General features: G+C 45.3%; 4 protein-coding genes across 4 annotated transcripts; 1 reads left to right on the forward strand and 3 right to left on the reverse strand.

Moving 5' to 3' along the window:
* Positions 1 to 2,195: 2,195 nt before the first annotated feature.
* Positions 2,196 to 3,197, reverse strand: CCR75_003864 (uncharacterized protein; the record flags this gene model as incomplete). The annotated part of the gene is made up of 1 exon (XM_067961956.1): positions 2,196 to 3,197. One exon carries the CDS (start codon positions 3,195 to 3,197, stop codon positions 2,196 to 2,198), a length of 1,002 nt encoding a protein of 333 aa, XP_067821270.1.
* Positions 3,198 to 3,657: 460 nt separating this feature from the next.
* On the reverse strand, positions 3,658 to 5,338 carry CCR75_003863 (uncharacterized protein). The gene is made up of 8 exons (XM_067961955.1): positions 5,102 to 5,338; positions 4,964 to 5,046; positions 4,749 to 4,898; positions 4,643 to 4,678; positions 4,323 to 4,580; positions 4,200 to 4,259; positions 4,090 to 4,128; positions 3,658 to 4,025 (listed from the first exon to the last, which is right to left on the reverse strand). The coding sequence occupies exons 1-8, from the start codon at positions 5,331 to 5,333 to the stop codon at positions 3,798 to 3,800; spliced, it is 1,086 nt and encodes a 361-aa protein (XP_067821269.1). The 5' UTR covers positions 5,334 to 5,338; the 3' UTR covers positions 3,658 to 3,797.
* Positions 5,339 to 5,482: 144 nt separating this feature from the next.
* Positions 5,483 to 7,186, forward strand: CCR75_003862 (uncharacterized protein; the record flags this gene model as incomplete). The annotated part of the gene is made up of 5 exons (XM_067961954.1): positions 5,483 to 5,527; positions 5,642 to 5,767; positions 5,844 to 6,005; positions 6,084 to 7,019; positions 7,094 to 7,186. 5 exons carry the CDS (start codon positions 5,483 to 5,485, stop codon positions 7,184 to 7,186), a joined length of 1,362 nt encoding a protein of 453 aa, XP_067821268.1.
* A 2,029-nt stretch (positions 7,187 to 9,215) lies between these two features.
* CCR75_003861 (uncharacterized protein) lies at positions 9,216 to 10,342 on the reverse strand (the record flags this gene model as incomplete). Its single annotated transcript, XM_067961953.1, has 3 exons — positions 9,216 to 9,481; positions 9,539 to 10,209; positions 10,308 to 10,342. 3 exons carry the CDS (start codon positions 10,340 to 10,342, stop codon positions 9,216 to 9,218), a joined length of 972 nt encoding a protein of 323 aa, XP_067821267.1.
* Between the last annotated feature and the right edge of the window lie 1,186 nt (positions 10,343 to 11,528).

Consider the following 11,528-nt stretch of genomic DNA (forward strand, 5'->3'; position numbering starts at 1 on the left):
AGATAGATGGTGACGGCGACTGTGAGTCAAGCGTCGTTTGAGTGAGGGAGACGGAGAAGGTGTAAAGCTATCGGACCGACTCCTCCCACCACGAACAGGACATGGAGAGCGAGGGACATCACGCGAGTAACGCGGATACCTCAGCATTATGCACTTAAAAAGGTCCAAGCAAGACTTCAGGCGTTCATAACCCTGGCGAGCCTTCGCTCAGACGTCACAAAGATCAGAGGTCAGTCGCGAGACTTGACCCCCGAGATCCGCAATACGTCGTTCAGCAGCGCATAACGCCTGTGACTGAACGGACGAAGGTAAGCCAGCCGTGAGTAGGTGGGCGAGATCGCCACTCCTATCGGGCGCCGCCAGCACTGATGGATGCCGTTGAGAATCAACGCTTTCTTGTTGGAAGGTTGCTTGGCCACCGCTCCGTGAGGCAAGGGTATCAGATCCTCGTCCAATGGAGAGGTTACCCGAAGAGTTTTGACTCTTGGAAACCGATCGATACCCTACGTATGGATGTGCCCGGCTTGGTGGCTGCCTATGAAAAGGAGCACCAGCTGAGGCCTCTTCTCTAGTCACAAATGGACTAGCAGAAGCAGCGTTGTGAGAACAAACAGGGGTACAGTGCCGCCCATGATTTCTTTCACACGCAAGCGGGCGAAACTAATTTGCTGCGACCGCTGTTTCATCGCATCGGAATGCGGATGAATGCGGCGCGAGAAATCCGCCTCGTATTGGTCGGGCGTTTCGTTTGAACGTAACACGACCGGGATCGGGAAAATACGCCCAAGCGATTTTCCCTAAGCCCTCCATGACGTGAAGACGCCATAACAATTATGTGCGTCTAGAAGAGCGTGCTTTAAGAGCGATCATCTTTGCCCCTTTAAGCGAGGCCATTTGGATGCAGGGGGCATCAGTGAAATGCCACCCGTCACATAGCCACGTTCTAAATGACTGGCTTGTGACACCGACTGAGCACGTTCAGGTGTCGCAGGCGTGGCTAAAGGCTCAGAATTCCCTTTGTCACAACCATTATGGATGATGATCTAACCATAAGGCGTTGTGGTTTTACCCAATGAAAAAGCGGCTGCGCCTTTATGGGCAACGCTCTTATTACCTGTCCCTGCGCTATCCAGCGCAGACGACGAAACAGCATTCGTAAATGTTGCTGTCTCCATGTTGTGAGCCAGTCGAGAAGGTTGGGCAATTATGCGCCATCATCCTTCCTCATGAGCTCGTTGTCCGCATCACTACTATGAGGTGACGGCAACGGTGTCGACTCATTGTAGTCGACAAAAAGCGACGGATCAACATCCTCACTGTTGATTGGGATGGATCCTTAAGCCCTGTTAACGCGACAGCAGCAGTAGCTGTCGTCGTTTCGACTAAGGCATTAGACGCTGCCGGCGTGTTAACGCGGCGCGTGCGCTTAGTGAGAGGTTAAGTGGGCGTCTTCGCAGAAAATCCACCAACGTTGCCCCTTTTCGGTGGCATCTGCCGTATATATGAACACAGGTCACTACTAGCGGCACTTAAGGGTTGGTCAATTACTTAAATAAAGCAATTACACCCGCCACTCGGGTGTGGTTCACATTTGTGACCAACCCTTGTGTATGTGATCACATGCGTGCATTCACATTAGGAGGGAAGACGGCTAGCGTCATTCGTTACGCGAGATATCTAGAAAGATATGCGATATGCTCGCAATACATTATAGAGATGACATGTTGATTGGTAAAAATAGGTATTTATATTTAATGCGATTAAATATAAATCAGTCTGAAAACTACTTTTTACGAGAGTACTTAGTGCGTTGGGTGAGGTCGCAAGGTGCCCACCACAACTACCTCACTGCACGCAAGAGAAGCTGGTTTAACTGCTTCCTCGCTGTGCTAGGGTGTGTTTTTAAGTAGAGCGTGGCCGCATTACGACGTGCCCGCCTACATAAACCTCGTACCTTCACTTGACGATTTTTAACACGAAATGTTAAATTCTTGTTAAAGAGGGGTGGTGAAACGGATTAAATGCCTTATGTTACACGCCCGTAAAGTACACTAAACGTACTTGATTGATTTGTTATTAGGTTACACGTTAATAATAGTGAGTTACTTGTTCATGGTCTAATGCAGCTTTTTGACATAGACTTTGGGAGCAAATAAATAAAGCACGGTACAACAGATACATTGACGCAGCTACAGCTATTCCTGTGGCTGACGCTTTCCTATTGACATGGCTCGACGGCGAGCATGCCGCTCTACGTTGAGTGGAATATCGATCAAAGCGTACTCAGACAGGTGTGTATACGTTTGAGCTTGCGTGCCTGGCTTTTCCTGTATAAAATTCATCAGCAACCTGGCCACATCGCTCGACTTGTCGCTCATGACAGCTGCGAGGATATGATTAAAGTGCTGAATGCGATAGTGGATAAGTGCGTTGCGTGTGGTGAACATAGTGAGCACACCTCCACTGGGCATTGGGGGAAGCCACGGACGGCCCGTTAAATTAAACTTGACGGCGTTTAGCGGTAGCATCGCGTCATTATTGTAGCTCGAATCTCCACCGTGGGGTCGAAACTCCTCAGTTTGCAATTTCGGAGAATGACTTTTTGTATTATTAGTAGACTCTTCCGCTGAAGGCTGTGAAGTGCTGCTGTTTTCACTGATCCACGAATCCTTTCTCTGATGAGAGCCACGTCCGTCGTCTGTTAGCACGGGAGACCACAGTGGCGAAGTCTCAGGTACCGCTTTAATAAGCGGATTACAAAGTAGGGACGAGTATGTAAGACCAAAATCGATGCTGCTGCGGCTTCGAAGGCGCTGCGAAGGCATGTATTGGGTCAACTCGGCGTGAAACTTGCAAAAGTCGTTGTATCGACGCCGCACGACGTAGCCCTCGAGTGGCATTTCCCATGACCGCACTTCTAGCAAGTAATACACGACGTTATCCGAGCCATACATGTGCCCAACGACGACGACACTTTCGTAAACAGTGCCTGACGTACTGCAGACACTAAGTCGAGGCTCTGTCGCCACCGAGTCAGAGCGAAATCGTGCCATACTGGGCATTTCTCCCAATGACTGAAAGCGCAGTGGAATTCCGAAATTGTCTGCTGCTGAATGGTGTGGGCTGAGCTCTTTCGTAGTAGCTCCTGTGTCAGCAATCACGCATTCTTGCTGCATGCTGATATCCACGTCGCTCATTTTTAGTTATAAACTGTGAAAGGGTATGCAGCGATTTTAAATCTGATATGGAGCTGAACTGCTGCTGGTGGAGAGCGCAGTGCATCTGGTGACCTGGTTCTTGTTGTGGCAGCGTTTTCGTCACGCAGGGCCATAAGTTTAATGAGTTAAGTAATAACAGCACGCGCTCGCGGCTGCGAGGTGGGAACACCCATCGTTATAAGGACCACCAGATGGACAAAGAAGAGGATTGCCAAGAAGTTTTCGAAAAAACTATAAAATCCGATATTTTCGTTCCATGCGGATTAAATTTGACCAAAATGTTCCCAATTTTTTAAGTTATGATTGTGGTGGGATATCGGTTTTACAAGTATTAATATAAAGATAAAAGCAATAGTTATCACTTTAGAAGTTTTTTTGTTAAATAGAATTCTCAAAGCGATTATCTCAATTATCAAAGATTTGATAATGTGACTAATAATAGATGCTGTAATTGCAGATATGATTTTTTTTAATTTGTATGTATGAGTCAATATCATAACTGAATTCAAGATCTTCCCAAAACAAAAAAGGCGCAAGTGGAAGTGCAAATATTACTTCTCGTCCGCAATTGACAAAATGCTAGTAAAAAAATGTGTTGCGAGTTGTGTGACGCTCCAGACTCCGAAAGCGAACTTCCTTTCCTGCGCGCCACAAGTAAAAGCCGAGCTCGAAGTGACTAATGCGGCCCTTGCTCTCTGCTACGATCTGGTCGCACGCCACCAATGCAGCGGCGCGTAATTCACACTCCTTCTGTTTAGCAAGGTCCTCCTTGCCACGATTGATCTGGGCTTCCAATTCCTCATCATACTGACAATTGCCAGCACTGGTTGATAAGCAAAGGTTTGGCAATATAGCAATCAGTTTTGCTTACCTCGAGGACGCCCAAAGCATGTAGAACACATGGCAATACCTATCCAAGCATGATCGTTAAGAATGGCTTTAGTACGAGATATTGTGCTCGGCCAGTGCATACTATCCTACATTATCGCTCAAGGCTGTCAACTCGTGAATGTCTGCAAACGTTAGCTTTGGCTCAGAAGTCTAATGCGCATCCGCAAATCAGATCAACGATAGAGCCAATTAGTAACTCATACTAGGCGTTACCTTAAATCGACGGTGGATGCACCCAACGGTTAGTTGAGCACGCTTCAAGAAATACACTTTCTCGCCATTTAAGTCATAGTGGTCATCGAATCCTGGAAAAGTTGTTACAAGCTGATCGACGAGGTGCACAGCACTGCCAGAGGCAGTTGCATTCTCTTCTTGATTATTCAAATTTTGCGATGTGACATTGGCAAGGACAAACGCTCCAAAATCGGCCAGCTTAAGGTCCATCAGCTTCTGTCCACTTTCGTTCAGAATCTATCACACCCACCGTCACAAATGAATTCTCAATGGCCTTACGAGAGCTATAAATTGTTTACCTTCAAGATCATTGCAGCCAAAGGCTTTAACGGTCCCTAAAGATGAATACATTAAATCACCATTTAGACTCAATTCACATATACCGATAGAATTGGTGCGTCTTACTGGTTTTGCCATGTAGATTCCTGGAGATATCTCCTCATCCATCTCCAAAGGAATACTAAAGTAATTGGCCACCCGATCGATGCTCAAGTTCTGCATAAATTCAGCGTCCAGCTTTGGCACCGATATGTACATACCGATCAGCCCAAACACCTACAAATTTATTGCGATTGTAAAATGGTGCTTCCATAGCCCCGAGATTCGTCCAAAATGCTTACAATGGTGTCATGAGCTCCTCGTTTGGCAAATTTGTGCAAGTCCTTTCTAAATCCACTACCAAAGTTTAATAGTCCGTAAAGCGCTGCAAAGCACAATACATGTCATAAATACATCATCCTTCACATCTCGCTACGTACTTAAAAAATTAAGCTCGTCCTGCTGCGAGCTAAAGTTGAGGGGGAAGCTTACGGGCTCTGCGAGCTGATCAAACTCGTTCACATCAAGATCCTTGACAAAATTTCGGGCTTTATCAACGTTTATTCGAACCGATGAGTCTTCGTGCGCCACTAACTTGGTGCACGAAGGCCGCACACGGGCTAGCAGCGAGTCCATTTTGGGCATCAAACCAGATGGTATTGATTGCAGCATTTCACAAAACATTAAGTTCGCGTTTTTTGCCTAAAAATGCAAACTTTTATTTATTGCAACCGTTCGTATTCGCTTCTCCCGTTAGCGCAAAAATACTACTTTAAAGCACGCACTTAGCCGCTGCGTCGACTTCTATCACCCACGCCAAAATGCTGGAGATTCGCGAGCTTCGGCCGCTTCTCGCCATACTTAATGTGCGTAAATATCTGTTAATCATTGTGCTCGTCTCGAGTTCGCTTCAAATTCTTCGCAAACGAGAGGGATGGACCTAAGAATCGAATCTAACGACAAAAGCATGTGCTCAACAGGAGGATGACAAGCCGCTTGAGCAAGTGACGAGTCTTTTTCTACGTACTTTCACGAAAAATGATCATTTTAAAGTGGGCTGCACGATTTGTATCTTGCTGCAAGATAACCTGCTTACCAGCTCACAGGTACGGCCAATGCAGCATCATCTTCACGCACTCAATGACTAACTAGGTCTCGTTGATTCCAATGTACTGCCTGTAGCGCATCGTCAGCTTTTCCATCTTATGCGATCTATACCGAAGTGAAGGCACGACAACGAATCCGTTCCTCCTCGTGTTTGTCGACGCATTGGAGAAAGGCAGCGATCTATGCGAGCAGAATTTTATTGTGCACTTGCTCACAACTTCCGGAGCACCTCGTGATGTACGGAGCACCCAAAAAGATTGTAAGATAGCTTGCACAACATAGGCTGAATTGTTTTGTATGGATGCTTTTCTACAGTCGAGCAAAAAGTCCGCGAAACAATGGATGGCCGACTTTCGAACAAATCCATCGCCGCCTCTTCATATTGACGTCGAAGCATTGCGACAAAATTACTTGGAGCGCACACCGTTGGTGCCCCAATTTCGGGCAGCAGGTATCCGCAATGTCGTGACAGATTCGGAGTTTGATTTGCAAGAGCACGTAAACAATGGCGCAAATTTACAGGTGCCTCCCAATGAAGTGAGTTCATTAAATTTGCCATGCTCGGAAGCCCTGTCGTTGGAAGAGATGAGTTTACTTAGTGATGCAGATGTATCGTCCGGGTCTCATGGTACTGCTTCAAGTTCTGCCGCAAGTGCGTCATGTACTGGATCACTGTCGCTGTTGAGCTTTGAACCGAAATTCATGCGTCTCCCACCCTCAATTTTAGAGCCCGATATGACAGAATTCATTTGGCTGAATCCAGACTACTGCCCAACCTTATTGTGGGACTCGACCATGTTAGATTCAACGCATAATATTGCTCTACGTGAATTGATGACGTGTGCGTTTCAAAAACCGCTCGTACCATCCTTGCAACAAAAGGTATTAGCGGAACTAGAGGCGGACCCGAAGCTTGTGTATCATTGTTCCTTGACGCCCCAACGGTTGCCAGATCTAGTAGAAAACAATCCGATGCTGGCCATCAATTGCCTGCTGAAGCTCATGTCGTCGAACCAGATCACCGAATACTTGTCAGCACTCGTGAATATGGACATGTCGCTCCATTCCATGGAGGTTGTGAATCGATTGACAACGGCTGTGGATCTGCCGACTGAATTTATTCATCTGTACATTTCCAACTGCATCTCGTCTTGTGAAAATATCAAGGACAAGTACATGCAGAATCGTCTCGTGCGTCTCGTGTGTGTGTTTCTGCAATCGCTGATCCGTAATAAGATTATCAACGTGCAGGTACGATTATTATTGAAATCATTGTGTTTCTTGCGTCTGCATGTAAGCAGTCTTAGCGTTTTTATTGTGCTTAGGACTTAATCATTGAAGTACAGGCTTTTTGTATCGAATTTAGTCGTATTCGGGAAGCAGCTGGGCTCTTTCGCTTACTGAAAACGCTGGAGTAATAGGCGCAGGTACCAGCAACTTACAGGAAGCAGAGCTTGTTTAGTATACAACACGACTAGAACAACAACGATTTGTGTGCTTTGTGTTTCTTCTGTTGGCTTCATATTCGATAGTCAATGGCCTACCTACGAAAGGTTGTACCTGCACTGTCTATTGTAACAGTATATGAATCAAAAGAGTGGAATTCCCGCACAGCAACGCATCAAGTCGCGTGTGAGCAATCCTTCAATGTCGTGCGAGTCCGTCTGCATTGAATGATCAATCACACGAGCATTACATAACGTAACCATTTTTTATTGAAAGGGCGTACACAAACCTCGTCTTCCCATCTCTTGGTTCTTGCATTCCACTGGTACGTGCGGAAACCAGTAATCTGTAAGATGTGACTTTCAGTGAATGCATTATAAAGACCACAAACTTTGTACCAACTTACTGGAGAAGTGAGCTCTATTTGTTGCTTGCTAGCCAACACCTTCACGACAAATTCCTTAGCATTGGTTCGAATGATAAGCTCATTTTCTATTGAAGCAAGCAAAAATTGTTTAAATGGAACGCGTAGAATCTTTGTGCTAGGCATCGAGTTGAAGCAAGGTTCGTACTCCCATCATACTGAAGCTGGAACTCGTCGTTGATTGGCGGGAGCAGCGGCTTCATAGCCGTCTGAACGCGGTCCAAAAATTCTGACGACAACATGGTGAATCTGCTCACATGAGATGCTTAGCATTTCGCCAGCGCGTATTTCCAGCAGTTGCAACGCACTTATCCTTGGGCATCTTGGGTTTGAGACGGCGATGGCGTACGTCTCCAACGGCCGGAACTGTAAATTTTGCTTTGGTGTGCATGAGTCTGCAGTTACTGGTAGCCAAAGATCCATGAAATCAGTATCGAATGCATACTATAGCCGCGTGACCGTACCGAGTGCTGCATATCGCTCGTCGAAGCATTATTGCTAAAAGAAACAAAGTACGCTACGAGTTTTACGCATATAAAGTTCCTACTCACACTTCCTTTTCATAAGTACACGTCGCACTTAACATTATATCGAGTACCTGAATCAGATATATTCACATCTGCAAACCACCATCACTTTCAAAATATTATTAAAAATAAGTACTTTCAGAATCTTTTCTGGCAGCCACAGGATGCTATGTCTACTGCAAGAAAATTCCTGCACAGCTTTCAACAATTTCTCACAGGTGGTATATCCTGCTTTTGAAGAAGGTTTAATTTTTGCAAGTGGGGTGGTTTGTAGTAGGGAATGTTTAGGTAGTGAATATATTGTTAAGTGCGACGTGTATTTTAGAAAAGGTGATGAATTTATCCAAAAGGTAGTGAATGTAACAACTCCCCTAATTTAGTCTGTAAAAAGGATGTCAGGCTTCGAGCTATCTCCTGGTAGTAAATGGATTGCTATTAATGACAGCTAGTGAGATGTCGACCAAAAATTAAGATTAAAAAGCTTAAGGATGTCAGGGTTTCGAGCTATCTCCTGGTAGTAAATGGATTGCTATTAATGACAGCTAGTGAGATGTCGATCAAAAATTAAGCTTACTACTTAGTCCTGTACTGATAAAATGTGCGACAGCAAAGTGCTTGTTCAGGTGTCGTCATGCCCCAGGACTCCCTCAAGCTTAACCGCAATGATTTAGCATCAATAACCTGCCGACGTCCGATTATGAGGTGGTCATTGAATAATGCCTTCAAGCAAAATTCAATTGCATTTACGCCACATATCGCTAACAGGAAAATTAAGGTGTTCAAGCCACACCTCGTGTGTGGTACACACAATTGTTAAAATTGCTCAAGCTTATAATAGCAATTGAGACCTGTGATTGCTTCTGTAAGAATGTTTTTAGTTTGCTTGGAAAGGATAGAAACAGATTCAGCAACGACAAGTGCCCGATCAAAAGGTTGCGATTCGTTCGTAGCCGTATTGCCAATATAGCAATTAAATTAGCACGGTCATTATGGTACGTGTTTGTTAAACCTTTTTCTTCTCACGCATCTTGTGGAGTACCAATGCTACGATCAATCCGTCGCTACGTCTCCCATAGTCGGGGTTGCTTGCTGCTCTTTGCGCTTCGAGTTATCGAGTTCGTAACTCTTTCTAGTTGTTGATGACCTCGACCGTGTCGTCCGCTGTTTACGTGATGCGGGAGCAAAGGAAGTTTCTGCCGCCGTCGTAGAGCTCGAGCTATTGTCCCGCATCATTTTGCGCGCCTGGCGAAGCAGATAACCTTTGCGGTTGTGCTCTTTTTTATGCAGATTTGGAGCTGGCATTCCTTTTGGGTATCCTACAGCTATTAAAGAAAGAGATTTGAAGTATGAGATACGAAGTAATTGACACGCACCTGGCTGCTTTCCTTCGGTGGCTGAATTGATGATTGTGCTCGGATATTGAGAGTGTGTCGACCGATTCATGAAGCTCTGTACTTCTCCGAGCGCGAAATTCTGAGCTTGATAGTGAAAGTGTGGTGAATAAGCCTCCGGTGTTTGAAATTGGTCGAAGGCGTGAAGAGGAGGTACAGGTGCTACAAGGTGCTTGTTCTCCATGTCGTCATGACCAAGAACAGCCACTGGGTGTGGAGGCAAAAATGGCAATCCACCGCTGGAATCCTCCCACGTTGGAGGTAGCAACCGTGACAATCCGAGTCGTCGCATATTATATTGCTCTGCTTGTGGGCCGTGATTCCACAGCGGAAACCGATTGTATCCACACCACCTCTCGGCCACACCTTGAGACTCTGAAATTGGACCAGGATGGACTTGCATTAAGCCAGAAGGAAGCATCACAACGTGCGGGTAGTAAGGACTCCAAATATCTGGATTGATAGCGCTCGCATCCCTCTCAATATCGACGCCAGCTTGGAAAGGTAGTGGCTTGAGTCCATGCATGACAAAGCCTACGGTCTCTGGTCGAGGCCATCGTACTTCGCCCGTATAGCTGTGCAAGTAGTAGACTAGATTTCGCTGCCGATCATGAAATAATTGCCACCCAAACACTTCGTCGGCGGCATCAGAACTAGAACAAAATCGCCAGCAAGAACACCAAGTGTGAATTGCTAAAGACCGACTTTGCATTGAATAGCATGGCAGCTGTCTTTTGGTACTGCGACGTACCCACTTTTTAAGCCATCCGGCTCCGTCGTTGCCATTTCTACAAGTGTCAACTTTTGATGCCTTTCCTTTTGCGTACTTGAAATTCTTATTTGCTTCTTGATAGGCAACTTGGTCCAATAGCGAATGTAGCAATGCTGAAAGTTGAAGTGTAGCCTAAGCCATACAAACTTTAAGGTAAAGCCGTTATCACGACAGGACGTACGTACTTGATGTGACGTAATAGGCAACAAGCATACAAGCAATGTTCGACAAAGGTTGATCAAATTTGAGTATTGCAAGCCGTGATGCTACTGAAGAGTAGCATTATAAGTTGCAAAAACACTCTTGCTAGTGAAGCGGACTTTTAGGTACACGCAGTTTGTGATGATGTGTACTTCTTTGACGTTGCAACGGCTATTGTTTTGGTACCCATTAGAATGAGTTCCATTGTAGATATGGTCGTGAATCCATCTTTCAGGGAACTTATTTTCCTGATGTTTGTTTTGGAGACAAGCACATTGGCCAGTGAAAAGATAGTGCGTGGCACTACGAAGGAGTAAGTGTGGATGCAGTTGTTTATTGGTAATTTTTTGTGCATAGCGTATCGAAGATATCATTGCATAGTAGTATGATGTTAAAAGGGCCAGACAAGAGAGCATGCAGGACGCAACGCACCATACTCTCCTCGAACCAAAGCTCTAAGCTACGTCAATTCTGGCAAAAGATGTCTCACGTGCAATATACTGCGCTCGCTATTAGCAATGCACTCGCTTAAAGATGCATTCATGTTGCTATGTTCACATTGACTGTCCTATCGTAGCTTCATTGCATAAAAAATTGACACTCGAAATGCTCGCAAATTATCGACGTATTGATACTGTCTTTTCGAAAGAACAGGAAATATCGCACTGTATTAAATAAAGGGATTTGCTACGTACACACCCAATTTATGCTACGGGCCAGTCTTCTACAAAAATATTATCTTTATGGATGATGATAGGTTCATACCAGCTGCATCGCCTGCCGTAAAATTTTAGATACGTCGTTATAGTGTGCATATCGTGTGGTTTGACGCTGGGCTGCCTAGAAGAGTCCCAGCTTTACCAAATTTGGTAATATTGACGCAATACGACATCAATTCTATTAATCGGTTGATTAAAGTTTGAATCAACCCCGCCAATCATCACAAGACATGATTGTATGGTGCGCAAGTAGGCGCCATAAACGGTCAGTCATCATTAG

The sequence above is a fragment of the Bremia lactucae genome, linkage group LG5 (assembly GCF_004359215.1).
Source record: "Bremia lactucae strain SF5 linkage group LG5, whole genome shotgun sequence".
NCBI lineage: Eukaryota > Oomycota > Peronosporomycetes > Peronosporales > Peronosporaceae > Bremia > Bremia lactucae.

Coding starts and splice junctions, on each gene's coding strand:
- CCR75_003863 (XM_067961955.1), bottom strand. CDS start 5,333: ATGCTGCAATCAATACCATCTGGTTTGATGCCCAAAATGGACTCGCTG. Junction 4,679..4,748: donor GAATCTACATGGCAAAACCA/GTAAGACGCACC, acceptor ATTCATCTTTAG/GGACCGTTAAAGCCTTTGGC. Junction 4,026..4,089: donor ATGCTTTGGGCGTCCTCGAG/GTAAGCAAAACT, acceptor GGCAATTGTCAG/TATGATGAGGAATTGGAAGC.